General features: G+C 41.4%; 1 protein-coding gene across 11 annotated transcripts in view; it reads right to left on the bottom strand.

Annotated features, from left to right (window-relative positions):
- caska (calcium/calmodulin-dependent serine protein kinase a) overlaps positions 1-26,061 on the bottom strand; it is a 609,390-nt gene that overhangs the window by 4,682 nt on the left and 578,647 nt on the right. For 7 of the 11 annotated variants that reach the window (XM_087992822.1, XM_087992816.1, XM_087992819.1 and 4 more), the window contains 4 exons: positions 20,685-20,765; positions 20,485-20,565; positions 15,265-15,467; positions 7,671-7,754 (listed from right to left, as the gene is read on the bottom strand). In XM_087992822.1, coding sequence (XP_087848948.1) covers positions 7,671-7,754; positions 15,265-15,467; positions 20,485-20,565; positions 20,685-20,765 — 449 coding nt within the window. The remainder of the gene's footprint in view (positions 1-7,670; positions 7,755-15,264; positions 15,468-20,484; positions 20,566-20,684; positions 20,766-26,061) is intronic. The other 4 variants (XM_087992817.1, XM_087992820.1, XM_087992823.1 and 1 more) reach the window with 1 other exon arrangement.

The following is a 26,061-nucleotide window of genomic DNA, read 5'->3' as shown; positions in this document are numbered from 1 at the left end:
TGTCTATGCACCAGAACTCTATGGCACCAATAGATCGTACTTTAAAACTTGTTAAAGGCATAAATACTTGCCGCTGCTGGCAATCCACTGTGCACATAGTGGCAGTGCAACTATAAACGATGATTCTCAGGCCACATAGGTGTCATATCTGATATTTCAATGTGCATATAAATGCATATTCTTTATCTGTTGCTACTTAAGAACCAACCACACAGCTTACCCATCCTTAGCCTAATCTCAATAATATACTGTCTCAGTTAGTGCTATTTTTTCCCCCATGCCAAGTGTAGCTCAGCACCTTCTCATTGCTCCAAGTTGGACCATTAAATATTGGAAAGCCTTTAAACAGTTCAAAACATTCACTTTTATTCAGCAATGTTAAGTGAAGAAGAAAAAAAAAAGACAAAGCTTCATGGAACAGAAACGAACTGCTTGCCTTCTGAGTATCAATGAATTTACAGTCAATGAATGATCACTGCATCCAGTTCATTCTATTGAACATCATTTTCAGCAGGCCCAGTGTCTGGTCCATCATTCTCCTTGTTGAAGAATGAGCTGCACTGCAAATACATTCTGCCTCAGTCAGGAGGTTGTATAACAGAATTTTCAGCCATGGTCACAGAGAGCAGACCTTGTCTACCAGTAACTATCCTTGTAAAGCATCCAACCCTTGAAATTACGCAAGGAAATGAGAGTTCTTAAGGGTATAGGCATCATGGTGGCTTCCATGGCACTTGGCAGAGGGCTCTAAGATGTGGTATAGAGGATCACAGATTACTTGGACATTGATAGAATGGAATCTCTTTCAATTGAAGAAGTCAACTATGTTATGACATAGCCCTATCATGTAATATGTCTACATTTATGTTGCCCTGCACCTGGAGGGAGCCATAGACTACTGCCCAGGCTGCAGCACTGAATACAACACTGGAAAATGACATGAAATAGTGTGATCTGGCCAAAACTGCATTAATGATCTTAATTTGTTTGTGGGTTGAGGATCGAGAGATCCCCAATGGACTTTTGGAAACAGCCAGCTGCATAAAAAATTAGTGCAGATGTGACAGGATGGCCACCAACTCTTCCAAGTCACTGGCCCCACTCCAGTAGTAGACAGAGCTCTATGAGTAGTCTAGGACATCCACAGCCTGCAACAACCATGCACCTTGCTCATCTGGAGGAAATAGTATTGATAGATCTGGTACTGCTACACTACCTGAGGGGATCTTCAGTGGCAGCTTCTTCATATGGAAAATGTTAGCATCTGCTGGATGTTGCTCCTGGCCCTGGACTTGCAGGCGGATCTGTTCTGTCTCCATTTCTCTACACGTTGCTACATTACAGCAACAAATGATGAAAACTTCTTACTGTGACTGGTTCCATCAGTCACGCTTGCAATGAACCCGCGTGGGGAACATAAATAAACAAAATAGATCCTTCGTAATGTGAACAGTCAGCATTCACATCACTCACAGTGATGGTTTAGCGAACTCCAGCATACAGAGGGAAATGGAGGAATCTAACGACAAGGGCCATGGAATGCTTCTACTTGCAAATTTCAAATGGGGGAAAAAATTGAAATTATTGGAAAAGCTCAGCAGATCTGGCAGCATCTGTGGAGAGAAGTCAGAGTTAACTTTTCAGGGCCAAATGATCCTTTGTCTCAGCAAACCTGAGACAGAGATGCTGGGCAATGCTTTCTTACCTACCATCAGTTCTGAGGTAGCATCACTCAACCTGAAACTTTAACTCTCCACAGATGCTGCCAGACCTGCTATTCCTATTTTTATCTGTCTCAGGCTTTTTGCAGTGCTCCATCGAAGGTCAGCACGAGCTGGAAGAACAGAACCTCATCGTCCCCTTGGGACCCTGCACCCTGCCGGACTCAATATTGAGTTCAATAATTTTAGGGCTTGAGCTCTCCCATGTTCTTATTCCAACCCATGTTCTTATTCCAAGCTGGCCTTGTTATCACTTACTCTGCTATTACACACAGGGCAGAGGTGGGTACTGCTGATGCTGGAGATTAGAGTCAAGGTTAGAGTCGTGCTGGAAAAGCACAGCAGGATAGGCAACATCCCAGGAGCAGGAAAATTGACTTCCTGATGAAGGGCTTTTGTCTGAAATGTCAATTTTTCTGCTCCTCCGATGCTGCCTGACCTAGTGTGCTTTTCCAGCACCACTCTAATCTTGACTGCTATTACACACAACCCATTGAGAGCCACTAATAGTCCCCATTAACAGCTATTTGCTCTCTCAGCCAAATACTTATCCTCACCTTTGTCTGTCTAACTAGTCTTCTCTCTCTTTGAGCTCTATCCCCAACTATTGTTTACCCCTTACTCTCCCCCCTCACCCTATCTTCTACATATAAACTGACATTTTCCTTGCTACCATCAGTTGTGAGGTAGGGTCACTCGACCCCAAAACGTTAACTCTGATTTGTCTCCACACATGCTGCTGAGCTTTCCCAGCAATTTGTATTTGTTTTCCTGACTTACAGCATCCGCAGTTCTTTAGGTTTTTATTTCGAATGGGGACCTTAGGCTGAGGATTGCAGCGCGAGTCATACTGCAATGAGACAGGTACAGATTGTTAGTGCTGTATGAGTACTGTGACTCTGTTCTTCCAACCAAAAAAGGCGTTTGCACTATAAAGTTATAGTGGTGAATACTAACAGTTCAATAATGACAGAGAATCAGACCTGTGCCCTTGCTCCCTTGAGACTTTGCTGTATCTTTGTGCTTTGTGGTCCTCAGGTGCCCTTTCTAAGGTTTGCTATGATTTGCTTCTCTTTCATAAAGATTACTATCTTCAATGTGCAATGAATGACCAAGAAAACTTGTGACCAACATCTGTACCTGACATAGTTTAATTATGCATGCATGATGTTACAATTATAAATAACTTTAACATGTATATGTAATAGCCCTTTGAAATACTTCATTTTTTTAATAGAATCCCTACAATATAGAATTGGGCCATTCAGCCCGTCAAGCCCATTAATCTCCAAACAGCATCCCACCCAGATCCATCCCCATCTCCCAACCCGAGCACCGGGACCCTGCATTTCCCATAGCTAAACCACCTAACCTGCACATCTTTGGACTATGGGAGGAAACCTTAGCACCCGGAGGAATCCCATGCACACACGGGAGAATGTGCAAACTCCACATTAACAATCACCCGAGCCTGGAATCAAATTGGGCTCCTGGTGCTTCAAAGCAGCAGTGCTAACCACTGAGCCACAGTGCCAGATTGCTCACAAGTAATGTCCATGTGCTCAGAAAGAAAAAAAAACACTAACTCTGTTCACTCCAGGTGTGGTCAAAGCCGTTTTCCTTTTGCAGTATGCATTTATGAGTCACACGAGTACGGAAGGAATGCAGGTCGCATTTAGCACGGTCTCAGACACAGCCTGGTAATCAAAGGCACCCCCCACAAAACTCCATGTTGCTTTGTTGCTGGGACTCACTGGCCAGCCCATCAATTAAGCCTCCACAGGTTCCCACACACCGTGTGGTCTTGTGCCTTCAGCACTCAGTAAAACCCTAAGCCTACAGTTTAGTAATTCCCCACTATAGTGTTCCACTTTCTTCCTCCTGTGCACCCATTGAGGCTAGACTGGTGGTGACCAGTGATAACCTGCATCCCCCCAACTGTGGCAGCATCCCACATTCTCTTGTTTCTTTCCATCTCAATTATTGTCCTCTCTGCATCCCTGGATGCTCCCACCAATTCAGAGAACTGATTTCCCCAACTTACCTATCACAGTAGTGGCTCCTGTTCAACATCCTTTGACATTTATGGAGTTGACCCCCAGAATGACCATTGCCTAGCTTCTGACCAATTTCAACATACAGCCCTGACTAATGAACGATCAGACTACTGACTGATCTGTGTGCAATGCTCTGACAGACTTACTGTGAATTCCAACTGCATGCACTGGACCTGCAGGACTGCCTGTAACCTGCTCTCCGGACTGTGGTAATGTGCAGGCTAAATGTGTTCAACCCTCTGGACTTTGATCAGACAATACCCTTGAGTTCTCGTATTGGGAACACTTGATTTCAAATGTCCCTCCTTAATATTACTGAGGATTACACCTCTTATACTTTAAGACACAGCCACTTAGTTGATGCACATGGCAATATATTTGCTGCATATATCTGTAACATGTGCTACCAATGTAAGACTGAATTAGCATGATGCCATAGAGGAACATCTCCCCTTTGTCGGATGACTGCTGACAACCATGACAAGTTACCTAGTTTTGCATCTGCACTAAACAGCAAGGCAATACAGAAGTACTATGAGCATTTATAAGCTGAGGAGGCAAATCAAGGCAGAGGTTCTATGAGCATCAAAGCAAGCCTGAAGTGACTGAGCGCTAAGAAAGCAAACGAAGAGCCTCTAGTTGCATCCTAATCAAATCCATGAGATGATTGTCCATTCCTATGTTAAATTGTCCTGGAGGCAGCAAGAAAGGCAGTGTTTGCTGACACCCATAATTGTAGGCAGCTATACATGTACGCTAATCCGCAAATATGCATGAACACAATTCCAGACACTATATCATCATGTAGAATGTATGTGTGGTTTCATATGTAAGTACCACACTGTGCATGCACATTGAAACACACGTTCTATTGAAATAGGATTCTGTGTCAGAGATTTAGGATGCTGGTGGTTTGGGTGGGGGGCAGTTGCGTTTGGGTGGGGTTAGGGATGGGTTGGGAGAAAAGAGAGACAGACAGACAGACAAAGTGAGAGAGAACAGTCAGAGGTGGATCCCTATTTCCATTCAACAACCAGTACTAGTTTTCAGCTGCCTAGGCTCCAAGTATTAGAAATTTCACTACCCTTTTCTTAGTGAAAACTATAGCATTATTCATTGCTACAGCTAAGCCACCAGTTTCATAAGACAACCTTGGCAAATGCAAATACTTACAGGTAGCTTTTTGCACCACCTTGGGAGCTATGTTAAAATCAGAAAGGTTGCAAGAAAATTAACATAAAATGCGAGTTTAAATAAAAACAATTACAACAGACAAACAAAAGAAAGAGAAATTGAAACAGAATCTACATATAGAAAAAGCAACTTGGAAAAATTAAGTTTACCACTTACAAATCATCTAGTTTGTGAAGCATCTTTGCTGCAAATTCTTTTGTCAAGGATTTCATTTTCATAACCCATCAGCACAGATTCTCATTGCTTCATTGTTGCTTCCTGCAATCATGCTTCTTTATTCTTTCAAATTGACAGGTCTACAACCACATTAATGCTGCTCCACATTTGGCTATTGAATCAGTGCTTCTTTTAGGGGACTGGACAGCATACTAGATTGGGGATCTTGTCCATCCAGCTGTCGGATCTATGATCCAATCAAATGTGAGAAGTATTTCGAATGTTGTTATCTTACAATAAATGGGTAAATGGGTTTTGGACAGTCTGAACTTGATTTTTGGTGGGCATGGATTTACATCACAACACTGACCAGAATGTAGAAATAGTTCAACAATCTTATTGAGACAGAGAGCAGAAGGCTGGCTGGAGTCGGAATTACAAACATTAGATAATCTTCTGAAATTAGAGGGAGGGCTTATGCCTGAAACGTTGATTCTCCTGTTCCTTGGATGCTGCCTGACCTGCTGTGCTTTTCCAGCACCACATTCTCGACTTCTGAATTTAGAGCCAAGGTGAAGGTATTGAGAAAAGTAGTGATTTTTATTTATTCTTTTTTGGAATGCAGGTTTTGCTGACAAGGTCAGCATTTATTGTCCATCCCTAATCCCTTGAACTCTGCAGGTTGTTAAGCTATTTGAGGGCCAGAAACTGGAATCTCATATGAGCCAGGCTGGGTAAGAATGACAGATTTCTCTTTCGGAAGGACGTTCATGAACCAGATGGCTTTAAAATGAAAATTGTTAATAATTTCACGGTCATAATTAGACTAGCTTTTAATTATCATTTATTCATTGGCATGGAATTTTACCAAGGCTGTGGTGGAATGTGAACCTGTATTCCTAAAGCAATAGCTTGGGCCTCTGGATTACGATTCCAGTGACATCACAACTATGCCACAATCTCCCCTTAAATTTGGTCTTGTACATGGACTGTTACCTCACCCGTAGCTCCTCCTTTTAATGTCCTCTCTTCCTGCATTTCATCATTACATTTGAACTATCCCAAAGGTCTATACAGAGTTCCTCTCATGTCTGATTTATGCAGAGCTCCTCCCATGTCTGATTTCAACAAAATTGTCTGAAAACACAATGTCAGTTTTCACACAGTGGCGTCCAACTATACTAAACGCTACTCCTCATTACACTGTAAAAATGCTCTTCCCCAGTTATGCATTCCATTCCCTGCCATGTCACAATCTCAGGTTGAACTTGATTGTTTTCAACATTGGCATCCTTTCTGGCTCTGACCTGAGCCTTCGGTTACATGCCCTCTTTCTCCAAAACAAGTTCATTCACCTTTGCAATAATGCCCATCCACACCACATCTCAGCTTTCACCTTTGCTTTTGTTTCTGGACACATAATAATTCAATGCTCTCCAGACCATGTTTCTATCTCACACTCACCATAATTGTGAACTCATCCAAACTTCACAATATCTTAATTTGCAGTATTCATCTATAACTGGCGGCACGGTGGCACAGTGGTTAGCACTGCTGCCTCACAGCGCCAGAGACCCGGGTTCAATTCCCGCTTCGGGTGACTCTCTGTGTGGAGTTTGCATGTTCTCCCCGTGTCTGCATGGGTTTCCTCCGGGTGCTCCGGTTTCCTCCCACAATCCAAAGATGTGCAGGTAAGGTGAATTGGCCATGCTAAATTGCCCGTAGTGTTCGGTAAGGGGTAAATGTAGGGGTATGGGTGGGTTGCGCTTTGGCGGGTCGGTGTGGACTTGTTGGGCCGAAGGGCCTGTTTCCACACTGTAATGTAATCTAATCTAAACTCTTGCACTTGTGGACCTACACTGGTTCCTGGTGCAACAATGTTTCAAATTCAAGATTCTACTTTAATATTCAAATTCCCTCATGGCCTCACTAAGCCATATATTGTCTATTTTAGCAGGAAGAATAAAACAGAAGCTTAACATACCTAAATGGTAAGAGACTGTGACTCAGAGTGATCTGGATGTCCTTGTGCGTGAATCACAAAAGGACAGCATGCAGATACAGCAAGTAGTTAGGAAAGGTCATAGAATACTATCACTTATTTTGAATGTTATCACAAAAGGATAGCATGCAGATACAGCAAGTAGTTAGGAAAGCTCAGAGAATGTTATCACTTATTTCGAGGGGGAATTGAATACAAATGTTGGGAGGTCATTCTTCAACTATACAGAGCACTGGTGAGCCCACATCCAGAGAACTGCTCAAAGTATTGGTTACTTTATTTAAGAAAGGATGCAAATGTGAAGATTAAAAGACGTTTTATTTGGTTGTAGCGGTGGCTCCAAATCAAAGCAAAAAGTTCAACAGGAACAGGTTTTTAAGAAGCACAGTAAAGATTTACTATAATATTAAACTGATAATCAGATATTCAGTTAAGCGTTTAACTCAGGCAATTTCAGTGCAGTAAGAGATTAAATTGTAAGGCAGTACATATAAAATCTGTAATGTAAACAAAGATAAAGCTTCAGAATTGTTGTCTTACCTCAGTCATGCCTGGAGTAATGGTTGGTGCAGCAATGAAAACGACAAATGGGGCAAACTCAGCAGTTCGCAAAACCTTTAGAGCCTGTGTCAGATCAAGAGTTAAGAGGATTAGTTAAAAACTGGAGTTGAACATCTAAACCAGTGATGTGGATAAATCATATCTCATATGTTTCATTTACATAATGTCAGAGACTGGAAACCTTCAGCTCTACCAAAAGTACAAAGTGAATCCTTTATCAAATGTAGAACACTATTTACATGAAGGGGATAATCTTGTCACTCACTTACTTGGTCTCTTGTATGCTGGTTTGAGATTTAAGGAAAATAAAAAAAATACAGTAATATGATAATATTTAAGATGAACATCATTATAGAGAACAGGGAATCTCAAATAATTAATTTATAAGTTGTATCAAATATGATAGCGATGACAGAACATGTGGAAACTGTTGGACACCAATGTGATCAAGAGTGAACACACCTATATGAAGTGGATGCAGCTCGAGGAACTTTGGATCCAAGTTGAAGAGCTGCAGACACAATGCCACATCAGGGAAGGGGAAAGTTACCTGGACAGTTTGCATGAGATAGCAGTCACATCCCTCAAACTATGCCTGTGACTAGAGACAGAAGGGTGTGACTGGATGTAAGGCAGATATGAGGGTTAAAACTGAGCCCCTTCAATTGTCCAAGAGCTATGAGGTTCTTGTAAGCTGTGCAAACAAGATTGGGGACTGTAGGTAGGATGAGCAAAATGACCACAGAAACTTGACACAGGGAGCCAGTTAAGTGGGGGAGAAAATAGGAATGTAGTTGTGTAGTTGGAGGAGAATTTGAGATGGAGAGGGCAGACTCAGTAGTATTCATCCATGTTGGGTCCACTGACATTGATAGGACTAGGAAGGAGGTTTTGCTGAAAGATTTTGAACAGTTAAAAGCTAATTTAAAAAGCAGAACCTCCCAGGTAATAACCTCTGGATTATTACCTGTGCTGCAGGAAACTGATATTGAGAAAATAAAGTCAAGCAGTTAAATGCTTGGTTCGAAGTTTAGCATGGGAAGAATGTCTTTCAGTGTGTAGGGCAGTAGCACCATAATAGGGGGAGAACGGAGCTGTGCAGGTGGGATGAGCTTCACTTGTACCGTGATCGGATTAGTTTTTGGTGAATCAAATGACTAGGGCTGTATAGGGAGCTTTAAATTAATTCATGGATAGGGGGAGGTTTGGAATGGGGGAAATGGAAGCTCATGAAGACAAAGGATTACAGAGCACCTATTTGGAAAACAACACCCAAATTAGTTTGTTAGCTTAACATCTGTTATTGGGAAACATTAGAGTCTATAATAAAGGATGTAATAGCAAAGTATTTAGAAATACATAATATGATCAAGCTGAGTCAGACTGAAAAGGAAATCATGTCTGACTACATTTACCAGAATTCTCAGAAGGTACTGAATAAGATATTGTATCTTAGCTAACTTATAGAGGACAGATATGTTTGGAGGGGGGAGGTTGTAGAGTTGATTTTCAGGATAGCAACCTGCAATTACTTGTGCACCACAAGGATCTGTGCTGGGAACACAATTATTTACAATATACATTAACAACTCAGATGAAGAAAGTGAATGTACTATTACTAAGTTTGCAGATTACATAAAAAATGGGTGGAAAAGCAAGTGGTGAAGATGATGCAAAGAGTCGGCAGAGGAATTTAGAGAGGTTAACCAACTGGGCATAAAACTTGAAACATAATGTGGGAAGTTGTGAGATTATGCATCTTGACAGGAAGAATACAGTGCTAAATATTATTTACAAAAGGAGAAAAAAACCTGCAGAAAACTATATATCAGAAGGATTTGGGAGTCTTTGTCCCTGAATCACAAAGATAGCATCCAAGTTCAGTGAGTAAAAGGGAAGATAAATGGAATGTTGAATTTTGTTTCCAAGGGAATGGAGTATTCAGTAGGGAGGTTTGCAAAAAACTGTATAAGGCACTATTCAGACTACAGTTGGAGTACTGCAAACAGTTTTAAGACAATAAGACATAGGAGCAGAAATTAGGCCATTCAGCCCATCAATCATGGCTGATAAGTTTCTCAACCCCATTCTTCTGCTTTCCCCCTGTAATCCTTGATCCCCATGACAATCAAGAACCTATTTATTTCTGTCTTAAATATATTCAATAACCTGGCCTCCATAGCCTTCTATGGCAGGAAATTCCATAGTTTCAGTGCTCTCTGGCTGAAGAGGTTTCTCCTTATCTCTGTCCTAAAAGGTCTTCCATTTACTCTAAGGCTGTGCCCTCAGGTCCTAGTCTCTCTTACCTCTTCCCAATGTCCACTCTGTCCAGGCCATTCGGTATCTGTAAGTTTCAATTAGATCCCCCCACATTCTTTTAAATTCCATTGAGTATAGACCCAAAATCCTCAAACGTTCCTCACATGTTAAGCTTCTCATGGACTTTCTCTAAGCATGCTCCAGGGCCAGTACATCCTTCCTGAGATATAGGGCCCAAAACTGTGACAATGCTCTTAATGTGGTCTGACCAGAGCCTTATAATGGCTCAGAAGTACTACCCTGCTTTTATATTGAAGTCCTTCCAAAATAAATGCCAACGTTGCATTGGCCTTCCTAATTAATGAATCAATCTGCAAGTTTACCTTGAGAGAACCCTGGACTAGAATTCCCAAGTCACTTTGCACTTCAGACTTCTGAATTTTCTCCACATTTAGAAAATAGCACATGCCTCTACACTTCTTACCAAAGTGTATGACTTCACACTTTCCCACGTTGTATGCCATCTGTTACTTCTTCACCCATTCTCCTAACCTGTCCAAATCCTTCTGTGGCCTTCCCAATATTACCTGTCCCTCTACCTATCTTTGTGTCATTGCAAACTTAGCCAGAATGCCCTCAGAGAGCAGTTGAACATGTGGCTACAGGAATGGTGCAGGAGGGAGGGATTCAGATACCTGGATATTTGGGGCAAAATCTCGGGTACAGGGGACCTCTGCAAACAGGATGGTCTATACCTGAACCAGAGGGGTACCAATATCCTCGAGGGGGAAATTTGCTAATGCTCTTTGGGAGGGTTTAAACAAATTCAGCAGGGGGATAGAATCTGAATTGTAGCTCCAGTGTACAGCAAGTTGAGAATACTGAGGTCATGAATAAGGTTTCAAGGTTGCAGGAGTGTACCAGCAGGCAGGAAGGTGGTTTGAAGTGAGTCTACTTCAACACCAGGAGCATCCAGAATAACATGGGTGAACTTGCAGTCTGGGTTGGTACCTGGGACTTTGATGTTGTGGCCATTTCGGAAACATGGGTAGAGAAGGGACAGGAATGGTTGTTGCAGCTTCCAGGGTTCAGATGTTTCAGTAAGATTAGGGAAGGTGGTAAAAGAGGGAGAGGTGTGGCATTGTTAGTCAAAGACAGTATTACAGTGGCAGAAAGGACATGTGAGGACTTGTCTACTGAGGTAGTATGGGCTAAGGTTAGAAACAGGAAAGGAGAGGTCACTCTGTTGGGAGTTTTCTATAGACCTCCGAATAGTTCCAGAGATGTAGTGGAAAGGATTACAAAGATGATTCTGGATAAGAGCGAAAGTAACAGGGTAGTTGTTATGGGAGACTTTAACTTTCCAAATATTGACTGGAAAGTTCGAGTACTTTAGATGGGTCAGTTTTTGTCCAATGTGTGCAGGAGCATTTCCTGACACAGGATGTAAATTGGCCAACAAGAGGTGAGGCCACATTGGATTTGGTACTGGGTAATGAACCAGGCCAGGTGTAAGATTTGGAGGTAGGTGAGCACTTTGGTGATAGTGACCAAAATTTGGTTATGTTTACTTTAGCGATTATAGCTGGGGGAAAGGCAATTATAATGCGATTAGGCAAGATTTAGGATCCATAGGATGGGGAAGGAAACTGTAGGGGATGGGCACAATTGAAATGTGGAGCTTGTTCAAGGAACAGCTACTGCGGGCCCTTGACAAGCATGTACCTGTCAGGCAGGGAGGAAGTGGTCGAGCGAGGGAACAGTTGTTTACTAAAGAAGTTGAATCTCTTGTCAAAAGGAAAAAGGAGGCTTATGTAAAAATGAGACATGAAGGGTCAAGGCTCAGTTAGGGCACTTAAGAGTTACAAGTTAGCCAGGAAGGACCTAAAGAGAGAGCTAAGAAGAACCAAGAGGGGACATGAGAAGTCTTTGGCAGGTAGGATCAAGGAAAATGCTAAAGCTTTTTATAGGTATGTCAGGAATAAAAGAATGATTAGGGTAATATTAGGGCCAGTCAAGGACAGTAACAGGAAGTTGTGCGTGGAGTCCGATGAGATAGGAGAGGTGCTAAACGAATATTTTTTGTTAATATTCACACAGGAAAAAGACAATGTTGTTGAGGAGAATATGGAGACACAGGCTATTAGACTAGACGGGATTGAGGTTCATAAGGAGGTGGTGATAGCAATTCTGGAAAGTGTGAAAATAGATAAGTCCCCTGGGCCAGATGGGATTTATCCTAGGATTCTCTGGGAAGCTAGGGAGGAGATTGCAGAATCTTTGGCTTTGATCTTTATGTCGTCATTGTCTACATGAATAGTGCCAGAAGACTGGAAGATAGCAAATGTTGAGACACAGATAAGCTGTAGAGCCTTGCTGAGAGATGGTAAATGGAGTTTAATGTGGAAAAGTGTGAGGTGATTCACTTTGGAAGGAGTAACAGGAATGCAGAGTACTGGGCTAATGGTAAGATTCTTGGTAGTGTGGATGAGCAGAGAGATCTTGGTGTCCATGTGCATAGATCCCTGAAAGTTGCCATCCAGGTTGATAGGGTTGTTAGGAAGGCATATGGCGTGTTAGCTTTTACTGATAGAGGGACTGAGTTTCGGAGCCATGAGGTCACATTGTAGCTGTACAAAACTTTGGTGTGGCCGCACTTGGGAGTATTGTGTACAGTCTGGTCGCCACATTATAGGAAGGATATGGAAGCATTGAAAAGGGTGCAGAGTAGGATGTCGTCTGTTATGGAGGGAAGGTCTTATGAGGTTTGGCTGAGGCACTTGAGGTTGTTTTCATTAGAGAGAAGAAGGTTAAGTAGTTACTTAATTGAGGCATACAAAATGATCTGAGGATTTGATGGGGTGGACAGTGAGAGCCTTTTTCCTCAGCTGGAGCATGAGGGGACATCGCTTTAAATTGAGAGGTGATGGATATAGGACAGATGTCAGAGGTAGGTTCTTTGCTCAGAGAATAGTAAGAGCGTGGAATGTCCTGCCTGCAATAGTAGTGGCCTCGCCAACATTAAGAGCATTTAAATGGTCATTGGATAAACATATGGATGATGATGGAATACTGTAGTTTAGATCAGTTTCAGATCGGTCTCACAGGTCAGCATAACATTGAGGCCTGAAAGGCCTGTACTGCACTTAATGTTCAGTGTTCCTTCATCTAGATCATTAATGTATAAAGTGAAAAGGTGTGTTCCCTACACTGATCCTTTTGGTCCTCTCATCTAAAGGAAGATATATCACCACTAGAGAGATCCAGACAAGATGCACTATGAAGACACCAGCTATGCCAGGACTATCTTATGAGGAGAGGTTGAGCCTATACTCACTGGAGTTTAGAATAATGAGAGGCAACCTTATTGAAACATACAATATTCTTAAAGCATTTTATAGGGTAGATGTGGAAAGGTTGTTTCCCCTTGTGGGAGAGTAGAGGATGAGTGGGCATAATCTCAGAGAAGTAATTGCACATTTATAACTGAGATAAGGAGGAATTTCTTCTTTCAGAGGGTAGTGAATCTGTGGAACTCTATTGCAGATGGCTGCGAAGGCTGGGTCATTAAGTATGTACAAGGCTGAAGAAGATATTTTTAATTATAAAGGAAATCAAGGGTTACAGGGAAAAGGCAGGAAGGCGGGCTTGAGAATTATTGGATAAGCCATGATCTCATTGAATGGCAGAGCACAGTTAATGGGGCAAATAGCTGACTTCTGCTCTTCCATCTTATGGAAAGAATAAATCTGCCATTTTTACAGACATAGAAAAACAACTTTATTTTTGTTTAGAACACAAGTTATTGCTTTGTCATTTTCTAGTCGATACTCCAGGAAGCTGGTCACTGTACAGCTCAGTGTTATTCTCTGAAACAGATTAAACTGCTGACATGTAAACTAGGATAAAACAGAATGGAATGACTAGGTAGCAGGAATTATACACATGCTCATTCTGAATTGGTTTGCAGTCTTTTCATAGCAAAAATGGAAATCCAGTGGATAAAAATGGAAATCACAATTCACTTCTCATTTATTTTGTATTAATTTAATTCTTAATCTTTCTAGGAGAGAATCTCATCCTCATTGGATTTAAAAAATAAACAAAACCTATCAACTTTTCGTATGTTTTGTTTAAAATGTGGAAAGCAAATATTCTTACTAAGAATGGGTGAAGATAAATTTTAATCATTTCATGGGAATGCTCATTGCTAATTTCCACTTACTCAAAAGTGATTTGATTTTGTTAAAACAATAAATTTCATCAATGCTCAATAGCTCCTAGGATCCAGTGTAGTCACTGAATAAGACAGATTTGACACAAATTTAGTTAAAGTAAAAGGATCTTAATCTAGTTTACAAAAGTGCCATTTGAAATTACAAAATTGAAGGATATTTGGTTGTATGGATGAGTGGATCAAAGGGTCTGTTTCCGTGCTGTACAGCTCTATGACTCTATAATTGACCCGATCTCTTATTTTAAATGCCAGAAAACATAAAATTTCTGCAAAGACTGCATGATTAGCAAAATGTCACCTCTGCTTTATCTTAGTATCTCAAAACCGTACATTATTTTTCTCCCCTCCTCTCTTGAAAACAGTTTGACAACTACTAGATTGCCATTTTAATGATGCATAATACTTTCCAGTATCTCACCAAGTTAGAAACTGAAAGTCTCACAGGCGGATTATTTGACTATAAAGAACGTGGTCAGCCTGTTTCTTTCCTCATAATTTACAGTCATGTACTTCCACCAGAGGTCACTGTATAGTGATCAGGAGAGCCTTTCCTCCATAACTCCTGAGATTCAGCCCACTTACAGGATCCGTACTGCACCAAATAAAATCAATTAAGTCCGCGCTAACTGGGCCCATGGTTTGTGCAGTTTGACCAGCAGTAGTTACATTAATTCTGTCAATGACGAGCCTGTACTGTCCCAGACATTTGGTCAAATTACATTTATGTGCTTTTTCCCAGTCTTAGGCAATTACTACTAAATAATGTAGTAGTATTTACTGGTAACATTTCCACACTGTCTTTCTTCTTTCATCCATCCAAAAGAAACAGTTGATGATAAAAACGCAAAAGGGTATATAAATGCAGATTATGGCTCTTACAAATTTGTGAATATTTGCATTGCAGCACTGCGTAACATACCAAAAAAAGTCAATGTTGGCATCATCTAATATCGATCCATTAATAACATCAAATCCCTTCACCCAGACTGCATTTAAAATCAAGGCCTTTAAAGGGAGTCTTCAACTTCAAATGCTTTGCTTCTATCCATTGTTTGACCATCAACTATTTATCATTACCTGGGGTTCAACATCAAGTATTGCAATCAGTCCTTGTTCATGGATTTTGCGTATCGTTTCCAACTTTGTTCCATACATTGCATCCTCATGACTGCCATACTCCAGATATTCATTATTGGAAATATCTTGCATCATTTGATCATGTGAAACAAAATGGTAATTTTTACCATTTTCTTCATCTTTTCTGGCAGGTCGGGTAGTATCTACGAAGACAAGGAATCTCCTATTATTGAGAGAAACTGCTTGTACAATTTAAGGCTGCAACTCATTACTTTCTCCTCAATCTATGTTTCTTCACAGGAAGCAGGGTAGTTTAAACCAGAAACTATATTAGGCCTTACTTTAGACACTTGAAGTTGTTCATTTAAACTTAAAGAATATGTGACCATAGTTAACAACTTTCATTTCATTAATTGAATAGTGTGAATTGATTAGCCATAACATAGGTAATAATTAAATATATTATATTCTTCTCTTCTGATGGCACTGGCATACTGAAACATGAGGCTGGGTGTCATCATGGTAATAACGAGTTTTATGTAAATAATGCCATCAACATAGAATGAGCAGAGAGTGTTCAGCAGGAGAAGATAAAAGGTAGGGAGGAGGGACTTGGAGGAGGGGCGTTGGAAATGTGATAGGTGGAAAGAGGTCAAGGTGAGGGTGATAGGTCGGAGTAGGATGGAGGCGGAGAGGTCAAGAAGAAGACTGCAGGTCAGGAAGGCGGTGCCGGGCTGGAGGGATTCGGCTGAGACACGGTGGGGGGAGGGGGGATGAAGAAACTGGTGAAGTCCAAGTTCATCCCCTGTGGTTGGAGGGTTCCCAGTCGGAAGATAAGACGCTCCTCCTCCGACCGTCGCGTTGTTGTGGTTTGGTGGTGGATGAGTCCAATGACCTGCATATCCTCGGTGGAGTGGGAGGGGGAGTTGAAATGCTGTGCTACAGGGTGGTTGGGTTGGTTCGTCCGGGTGGCCCAGAGGTGCTCTCTGAATCGCTCCGCAAGTAGGCGGCCTGTCTCCCCAATATAGAGGAGGCCACACCGGCTGCAGTAGATGATGTGGGTGGAGGTGCAGGTGAATCTGTGGCGGATATGGAAGTTTCCTTTGGGGCCTTGGAGAGAAGTGAGGGGGGAGGTGTGGGCGCAAGTGTTGCACCTCCTGCGGTTGCAAGGGAAGGTGCCGGGAGTGGAGGTTGGGTCGGTGGGGGGTGTGGATCTGACAAGGGAGTCGCGGAGGGAGTGGTCTCTACGGAAAGCTGATAGGGGAGGGGAGGGAAATATATCCTTGGTGCTGGGGTCTGTTTGGAGGTGGCGGAAGTGACGGCGGATGATGCGCTGTACATTGAGATTGGTGGGGTGGTAGGTGAGGACCAGTGGGGTTCTGTCCTGGTGGCGGTTGGAGGGGCGGGGCTCAAGGGCGGAGGAGCGGGAAGTGGAGGAGATGCGGTGGAGGGCACCGTCGACCACGTCAGGGGGGAAATTGCGGTCCTTGAAGAAGGAGGCCATCTGTGTTGTACGTATTTTGAACTGGTCCTCCTGGGAGCAGATGCGGCGGAGACGAAGGAATTGGGAGAATGGGATGGCGTTTTTACAGGGGGCAGGATGGGAGGAGGTGTAGTCCAGGTAGCTGTGGGAGTCGGTTGGTTTGTAGTAGATGTCCGTGTTGATTCGGTCACCTGAGATAGAAACAGAAAGGTCTAGGAAGGGGAGGGAGGAGTCCGAGACTGTCCAGGTGAATTTGAGGTCGGGGTGGAAGGTGTTAGTGTAGTGGATGAACTGTTCAACCTCCTCGTGGGAGCACGAGGTAGCGCCGATACAGTCATCTATGTAGCGAAGGAAAAGATGGGGGGTGGGGCCAGTGTAGTTGCGGAAGATGGATTGTTCCACATACCCTACGAAGAGGCAGGCATAGCTGGGGCCCATGCGGGTGCCCATGGCTACTCCGTTTGTTTGGAGAAAGTGGGAGGATTGGAAAAAAAAGTTGTTCAGGGTGAGGACCAGTTCGGTCAGTCGAAGGAAGGTGTCGGTGGAAGGGTACTGGGTGGTACGGCGGGAAAGGAAGAAGCGGAGTGCTTTGAGTCCTTCGTGATGGGGGATGGAGGTGCGCCCACACCTCCCCCCTCACTTCTCTCCAAGGCCCCAAAGGAAACTTCCATATCCGCCACAGATTCACCTGCACCTCCACCCACATCATCTACTGCATCCGCTGCAGCCGGTGTGGCCTCCTCTATATTGGGGAGACAGGCCGCCTACTTGCGGAGCGATTCAGAGAGCACCTCTGGGCCACCCGGACGAACCAACCCAACCAACCTGTAGCACAGCATTTCAACTCCCCCTCCCACTCCACCGAGGATATGCAGGTCATTGGACTCATCCACCACCAAACCACAACAACGCGACGGTCGGAGGAGGAGCGTCTTATCTTCCGACTGGGAACCCTCCAACCGCAGGGGATGAACTTGGACTTCACCAGTTTCTTCATCCCCCCTCCCCCCACCTTGTCTCAGCTGAATCTCTCCAGCCCGGCACCGCCTTCCTGACCTGCAGTCTTCTTCTTGACCTCTCCGCCTCCATCCTACTCCGACCTATCACCCTCACCTTGACCTCTTTCCACCTATCACATTTCCAACGCCCCTCCTCCAAGTCCCTCCTCCCTACCTTTTATCTTCTCCTGCTGAATACTCTCTGCTCATTCCTGAAGAAGGGCCTGTGCCCGAAACGTCGAATCTCCTGTTCCCTGGATGCTGCCTGACCTGCTGTGCTGTTCCAGCAATAAAGTTTCAACTTTATCTCCAGCATCTGCAGACCTCACTTTCTCCATCAACATAGAAAACCATCCAAAGGTGTTTCACATGAGTGTAACCAGATAAACAAAAACTGACACAGGTGTCAAAGGAACAGACAATAAGAGGGGTGACCAAACGTCTGGTATGTGGGTAAACTTTCAGAGGAACCTCAATGCAGATTTTAATATGAAAAGGTTGAGAGAAAAAAGTGCAGCATTTGGAACCTATGTAGCTGAAAGCGTGGTCCCCAATGGTGGCTGAAGGTAGCAGGAGCTGTACAAAAACAAAACTGGAGTTGGAAAAGCACAAAGACGTCAATGGATTCTTGAGTTCAAAGGTGTCAGAGTCAGAGGGATAGGTAGTGGTAAGGTTTCAAAGTCAGTACAAAATTTTAAGTTGGAGATGCTGATGGGGGTTGGAAGTAAATATCAGTTAGCAAACACAAAAACAATCAGTGGGTGAGACATGGGCAGATGTTTCCTTGAAAGCTTCAGGAAATCAACTGAAGTGGGTGTCAAAAGCTTTCGTTGTGGGAAAGACACATCCGTGATTTTACTAAATTCGCAAATCAGTGGCGAGAAGGTGTGTTTGCCATCAAATTAGGAGTGGTAGAGGACTCTCAAAGCTGGAGAACCAATACGAAGTCCTTTAGCTTGAAAATAGCAATAGGATGTTCTTTTAGGTTGCCAAACTTTTCGAATCCTATTATTTAAAAGAAAATGCAGCAGCTAGGTTACTACTGTGGGCCATGGCAACAGACAGCTCCTTGACTAGCAGATTGCAGCTATTGTTGATGCTATGGAGGCAGGGAATGGCTGAGACCATTTGGACTTTTAAGCCAGTGTTTATTGCTGTCAACAAGATAGTGGTGATGGACGCCTCCACCTGCTTCGAGAAGGTCACCACCATTCTGATGCCAAAGAAAAATCATGCAGTGTGCTTCAATGACTACCACCTCCATAATTATCAAGTGCTTTGAGAGGTTAGCCATGGCACACATCAATTCCAGCCCACCAAATTGTCTTGATCCTTTGCAATTCACCTATCAGTGCAACAGACACATTGCAGATGCCTTCGCCCTGGCCCTACACTCATTATTGGAACATCTGGATACCGACATTAGGCTCCTACCTATTGGCTACAGCTCAGTCTTTAACACCATATTTCAAACAATCAGGTCTCAGCTCCCTCACTGTAACTGGATCCTTGACTGCAATCAGTAAGAACAGGCGACAACACATCCCCCACCATCATCCTCCATGCCAGTGCCCCGCAAAGCTGCATACTCAGCCCCCTACTATATTTCTTATACATTCATGACTGTGGGGCCAAATTCCACCCCAAATCCATTTACAAGTCTGCTGAAGACATCACTACTGCAGGGTGGATTTGAAACAATGATAAGGCAGAATACAGGAAAGAGAGTGAATGCCTAACAGCATGGTGTCCAGAGAACAATCCCATCATCAATGTCAGCAAAATGAAGCAGCTAGTCATTGACTTCAGGAAGCAGAGTGGAGGGCTTGCCCCATCTGCGTCAATGGTGCAGAGGTGGAGATAGTTGAGTGTGTCAAGTTCTTCGGAGTGATGAACACCAACAATCTGCCCTGGTTTACCCATGTTGACGCGACAGTCAAGAAAGCACAAAAATCTCTCTACTTCCTCATGAGGCTAAGCAAATTTGGCATGTCCACAAGAACTCTAATAAATTTTTAATAGATGCATCATTGAAAGCATTCTTTCTGGATGCATCAAAACGTCGTATGGAGACTGCTCTTTCGAAGACTGCAAGAAACTACAGAGAGTTGTGAACACAGCCCAGTCTATCAAGTATACCAGCCTTCCATCCATTGACTCCATCAATACTTCCTGCTGCATCAGGAAAACAATCAACATAATCAAAGACCCCTCCCACTCCGGTTATACTGTTCCACTCTCTTGCGTTGGGCAAGTTTGAATTTACGTACAAGTGGATTCAAGAACAACTTTTTCCCTGTTGTCAGGCTTTTGAATGGCCCTCTCAAACATTAATTCTAATCTCTCTCTCTCTACACCTTCTGTGCAGCTGTAACACTTTATACTGCAATCTGTTCTGCTACCTTAATGCACTTTGTGTGGTATGATCTGCTTGTATAGCATGCAAAGCACTTTTCACTTCATCTCATGAGACAATGTGACAACAATAAATCAATCATTTTTTGACTCTCATTCTGAAGACAATTGACATTGATTGTGAGAGTTCCATGGGTCAGACCATCCTTCAGTTTGGAGAAAAACGCATGCCAATGTGTTGCTTTTGTAGCGTGGTACTGATTTTACTCTTTCATGAGAAAAATCATACACGATCATGGCACTCCAACAAACCATAGCATTGATTTAATAATTTAATTACTAATTACATTCAAAAAGCACAATATTTAAAATACTATCACTTACGTGGAATAGGGTATGCAAATCTGTCCGGATGCTTTGTGATCAGAGTATTTTTTATGTGTCTTCGCCCCACTCCATGGGCCCCTTTCCCAGAAACAAAAAAGGCAAAATTGGAAAAGTCTTAATTCATTTCTAAAATATAATTTTGGTGGTGCTGTTTTCTAATTGCCATTCCAGAATGTTATTTTACTAATTTTTTTTACCTAGTAACACTAGCGTCTTCCTTCTGAAGGCTGGCAGTTTTACTACCTCTTCATATGTAACAAGGTCTAGTTGGTCAAAGACTGAAAAGGAAACCCACTGAGAGAATGAGTTGCATATTATGAGCATTACAAATGTTTTACAAAGCAGCTAAAATACAAGGGAAAAAATTCAGCATTTCTGAAAATAACCACTGACGGTTGTAAACTCTTTTAGGATCTAATGCACCAAATTGAAAATAAATATTGCTTTTTCTAAAGTGACTGATGTATAATAACAAGTTATTCTGTGATTGAATACTTGTATTAAAATGAGACGTAATGAAATGCATTTAGTATTACAATTGAATAATGGGCAATTTTAAAATATGAATGTGATTGTACAAGTTATTGATAAAAACAGAAGGGCTGGTTGTAAGATTTGGCACATACACATTTTGGTTATCCATTAAATTGTTTTTCATGCCATAAACCTGCATCTCTCGATAATCTATATTACTGAAAACAAAAAAATTAAATGAAACAGCATAATAGAACATTGAGTCTTTTATGAGCAAACTTCTAAACATGGGAAAACACATCCTGAATGACCTACTGTTTTGCTGAACACCTTAACCAGTTACAGCAATGAAATGCAGATTTTTTTTTTCTATGTGTACTTTTATTGGGTTTTCTTAGTGCAATGGAATTTTTTGCCCTCTATGCAGTGAGCTTTTCATGTGGTCTTGGGAAATATTACTAGTTTGATGCTCTATCTTGACAGTTTAATGTTTATTTACTTTTGAAGAACCTTATGTATTACTTGCTCCAGGTTGCTCTCTTACATTAATTAATCAATTAATCTTTAAGATTCTGAAGAGAATTAAAGTTTTAATAAAGCAATTACTCCCAGAGGTAACGAAGAGACATAGAGAGAAAGGAAAAGTGGTACTTTTCATACATTTATATGTAAAAATGTAAAATTCAGCAGAACTTTTAAAATGCTTTTTCCTACTTTGAAATATATACTTTAGGACAATTCTGAATCAGGGCTTGCAGAAGAATTTGTACAATCTGTGGCCACTTAGCTGATATCAGTAGGAGGCCAGACAGTATTTAATGCACTAATACAAAGGGTGTCCACCAGTTCCATAGCATTCACTCACATTCATCCCTTGTACTAATTAATCTGGAAGACTTTCCTAGCTGCAAAGCTTACATTTAAAGACTACTGATCTTGCTAAAAGCAGGGAAGCATTGCAGTTAAGGCAACTTGTTCAGACAAATGAACATCAGGCAGATAAGGCATGAAGTGGGGTATAAGCTCCTCAAATATATCAAATTATAAACAAATAATTTAAATTCTAAATGGAAAAAAAGGATCCTTCAATTGGAGCCTTCACCACCTGCAATAATAACTTTGCCAATTTCTAAAGTCAACGGTAATAACACCATAGACTTTGTCTTCAGCCACAATATTAAAGGAAATGTCATCAGAGTCATTAATGACAGAAAGTTGCATTCATTATTGCTGTTGCAAATTAGATGAAACATTAATTAATTTCTGACGCGTTTACAGGGGATTATGAGTCTTACATAGCAATTTCATCACTCAGTTAAAGCTGCATTATAGTTTCATAATGTCTCTTTACACATTGACAAGCATTTAGCCTCACACATCCAAAATTAGTGTAACTAATTAAGATTATAAATATTCACTTAATGATACTTCCCTTTACAATTATCACATTAATAACTGATTACAGTGTAATGTTGTCACAGGAGTCATTGTGGTAGATTGCTTTTCTCTGCTGGAACCTTCATTAACGTAGTGGCTCTCAAACTAGGGTCTAAAAATCTAGCTTTGGTCTGTAGGAGTTTTTCAGGGGGCTTGAGGACTAATATGACGGTGGCATGGGGGAATAGCAAGAATGACTGACAGGTGAGGACTGCTTTAATCTCTCTACGTTCTTGCACTTTCCATGTTTTTGCTATACCTGTGCTCCTTCTAATCTCATGTTCTCGGTCTCTACTGCTTTATTGGAGCGTTCTGTGTACTTGCTTTCTTTGTTTTTTGCCAAGAATAGAAAGATTCTACAGTGAGAAGCAAGCACATCCCATCGTACTGATATTTGCAAGTAAGGAACTTATTTTTTAAAAAAGGATTATTAAAACACTCTTCAAATGCAGGGCTCTTACATTGTAGATATAACATAATTTAGAGGGAATGTCTGAGAACTACTGAATTACAGAAGTATGTCTCTTTTACAATGGAAAATATCCAAGCAACAGTGTTTTAACTACAATCTGAATATAGAATTTCATTACTATGCTCAATCAACATCTATTCTTACTCTATCATGAATTACTGCTGGCAACACCATGTCTTTCTTAGCTGACTGACCCAAAGCCAATATGAAATAAATGGGAGAGAAACGTGAAGAATAAGCTGCTGAGTTGCTGGGCCCGCACTTCATGCCACAGACTGAACAGATGACAGGAGAAAATACATTAGGTGAATGGGGTGTCAGACGTTTAGGGCTCTTTCACAAAGTACTTACGGCTCACCACAGAAAAGATATTATTAAATTGGAGAGGATTCAGTAAAGATTTACCAGGCTGTTTCCAGAACTTGAGGCTTTGGGTTATGAGGACAGGCTGGAACCTTTTCATTGGAATGTCGGAAGTTGAGAGGTGACATTATAGAAGTTTATAAAATCATGAGGAGAACAGATGAGGTGAATAGCAAAGGTCTTTTTCCTAGATTGCGTGAGTTCAAAACTTGGGGCACATTTTTAAGGTGAGAGGAGAAGGATTTAAAAAGGATCTGAGGGGCAACTTTTTCACATAGAGGGTGGTTCACAGATACAATGAACTGCCAGAAGCACTGGTAAATGCAGGAACATTTATAACATTTAAAACATTAATAGGAAAGGTTTAGAGGGGCATGGGCCAAATGCAGGCAAGTGGGACTAGTTCAGTTTGGGAAACTTGGTCAGCATAGACGAGTTGGACCAAAAGATCTGTTTCTATGCTATATGACTCTATGACTAAATGGCTCTGTTGAGTTCTGATCAAGATTGATAGGTTGGCAAACCTGCTGCTGTATACCACACCTGAAACAAATTTAAGTGTAATTAAATAAGATATGTAATTGCTGTAGTCCCGGGTCATTCACATCAATTTGCTTTTCAGAAGTTTAATCTTTATTGATCAAATATAGAAACTGATTTTCCAACAAAATATAATGCAGTTTTAACTTCTGTAATGTTGATGAGACAAACAAAAATAAAAAGATGGAATTAGGGAGAAAAGTTCATGTCACTCAATCACAGTTACTTACATGCATAGAGGCCATTGGGTGGAAGACAGCATGAAAAATGTATAAGCATCATTGTGTAAGCAATGTTGCATTGTACTGTTAAATTACAACCAAAATATATAAAATACACAAAAACCCATACTAAAGCAAATTAAATGTTACATTACAAATAAAATGCAACATATGGAAGATATATCTTATCCGCAAAAATGCAATAAGCACATTACATTGCAAAAGGGCTAAAGTAATTCTATGTAGATCAAATAACATTCAGCCAGGTTGAGTGACAGATGTATGCAGTGCTTACTTGGTTTGGAACTAGCATGTACATTATTCCATTTTTACAAATATACACAAACCCAAGGCCAATTCGAATCTATTATGTTTGCAATACATTCAAAACTAGTTCTACATAATTGCAAGTTTCAGTTTGGTCCCCATTTTCTCAGCTTCTCATAACTGTGTCATGGGCTGCGATTCCACTTTTTAGCAATCCCTTTGCAATGATCTGTGGTTGTGTCCTGTCAAAGGTGTATCAATACAGCACAGGTTAAGCATATAAGCAAATTTAAGTGTACAACATTGGTTTATCGTTCAAAGCAGAATCTGAATCTTAGTTCTGATGCACAATTATACCTGGGTACCTACCGCGGATAATTTTTCTTAATTTTATGTCTAGATTAATGAATGAAACGTGCTGGAGCGAGGAAAACGACTATACTGTTTCCTTGAAAGATCACCTGCCACTCACTTAGGTGAAGCATTTAGCAGTTAAAATAAAGCATTTGCTTGCCAATGATTGATTTGTCTTTAGCTCAGGCTTTTGTGAAATTTCTTGGGTGGTCAGTCATATTTCCTTGCATATTGAGATGAATATATAATTTACAAAGATATCATTTTCAGCAAAAAAAACACCCTTATTACTGACTGACAATGGGATGTGCTGTTGCTTTTCAAAATCCCAACAAGTGGCAAAGAAAAATGAGAAAACACTGGCAATTTAACTAAAATGTAATAAATCCAAATGTCTTCAATAGACATAAATAGTAAAAAAAAAAGCAAAAGGAGCTTTTTAGCTCCAGATTAGGGACCAAAAGATCTACACTTGGAGGTAGAAGGCATGGCTAAAAGATAAAGCCAAGGAAACTAAAGGAAGTGAAAATGCAAATTGCAGAGGCACTGGCAGTAAGTTTTCAGTAATATACAAGTGACATCCCAGAAGCAGCTGCAAATAAGATATGGAAGGAAGGAAGAATCAGAAAAATTACAATCACCAGAGAAGTGGTACTGAATAAATTGTAAATGGATGGATTTGTGGGCTGATAATTGCCTAGGTGCTTGTATCTAGGGTTTTCAAAGAGGTGGGAAGTGAGATGCTGATTTTGATTTTCCAAAACTCCCGAAATTAGGGGAAGGTCCCATTAGATTGGAAAATAGCAAAATGGAGCTCCTTCTTTCAAAAAGGAATGGAAACATTAATCAGGAATAAAAGTCTGTTAGCTAAACATCTGACAGAGGGGAAAATGTTAGTAGGTGTTATTAAAGAAATTATAACAGAGTGGAGTCATGGTTTGTGAAAGAGAGTTGGAAGCAGTTCATAGAGGGTTTACCACACTAATATCTGGAATGGGCAGGTTGTCAGGAAAGGCAGATAGGCTCGGCTTATGTGCGCTAAAATTTAAAAGAGTAAGAGGTGCCTTGATTGAAACATGTAAGATCCTGTGGGGTCTTGACAGGGTATTTGTGGAGCTAGTTCCCCTTGTGGGAGGACATAGTACCAGCCATCACTATTTAAAAATAAGGAATCACCCATTTAAAATGAGGTAAGGCATTTTATTTTCTCTAATAGAGTGTCAAGAGCCATGTTCCCTTTAAGCTGTACGTATTCTGAGGGCCTGTGCACAGCACTTGTACGCTGATGAGATTTGCTGCCTGGCCTTTTGTTTTCAGGAGTTGCTGCTGGAAAATGAAAAAAAATATCAAATTGTAAGGAGAAGATAGAAATGCAAGTTAGTTATAAGGTTGAATGCTGCTATAAAAAAAAATGAAAGGAAGGTACAGAGTGCGTGATTGTCTTAA

The sequence above is a fragment of the Chiloscyllium plagiosum genome, unplaced genomic scaffold (assembly GCF_037043375.1).
Source record: "Chiloscyllium plagiosum isolate Xiang-an unplaced genomic scaffold, Cpla_swu_hap1 HiC_scaffold_12, whole genome shotgun sequence".
NCBI lineage: Eukaryota > Metazoa > Chordata > Chondrichthyes > Orectolobiformes > Hemiscylliidae > Chiloscyllium > Chiloscyllium plagiosum.
Note: the sequence above shows the minus strand (reverse complement) of the source record. Positions and strands in the feature narration are given on the sequence as shown.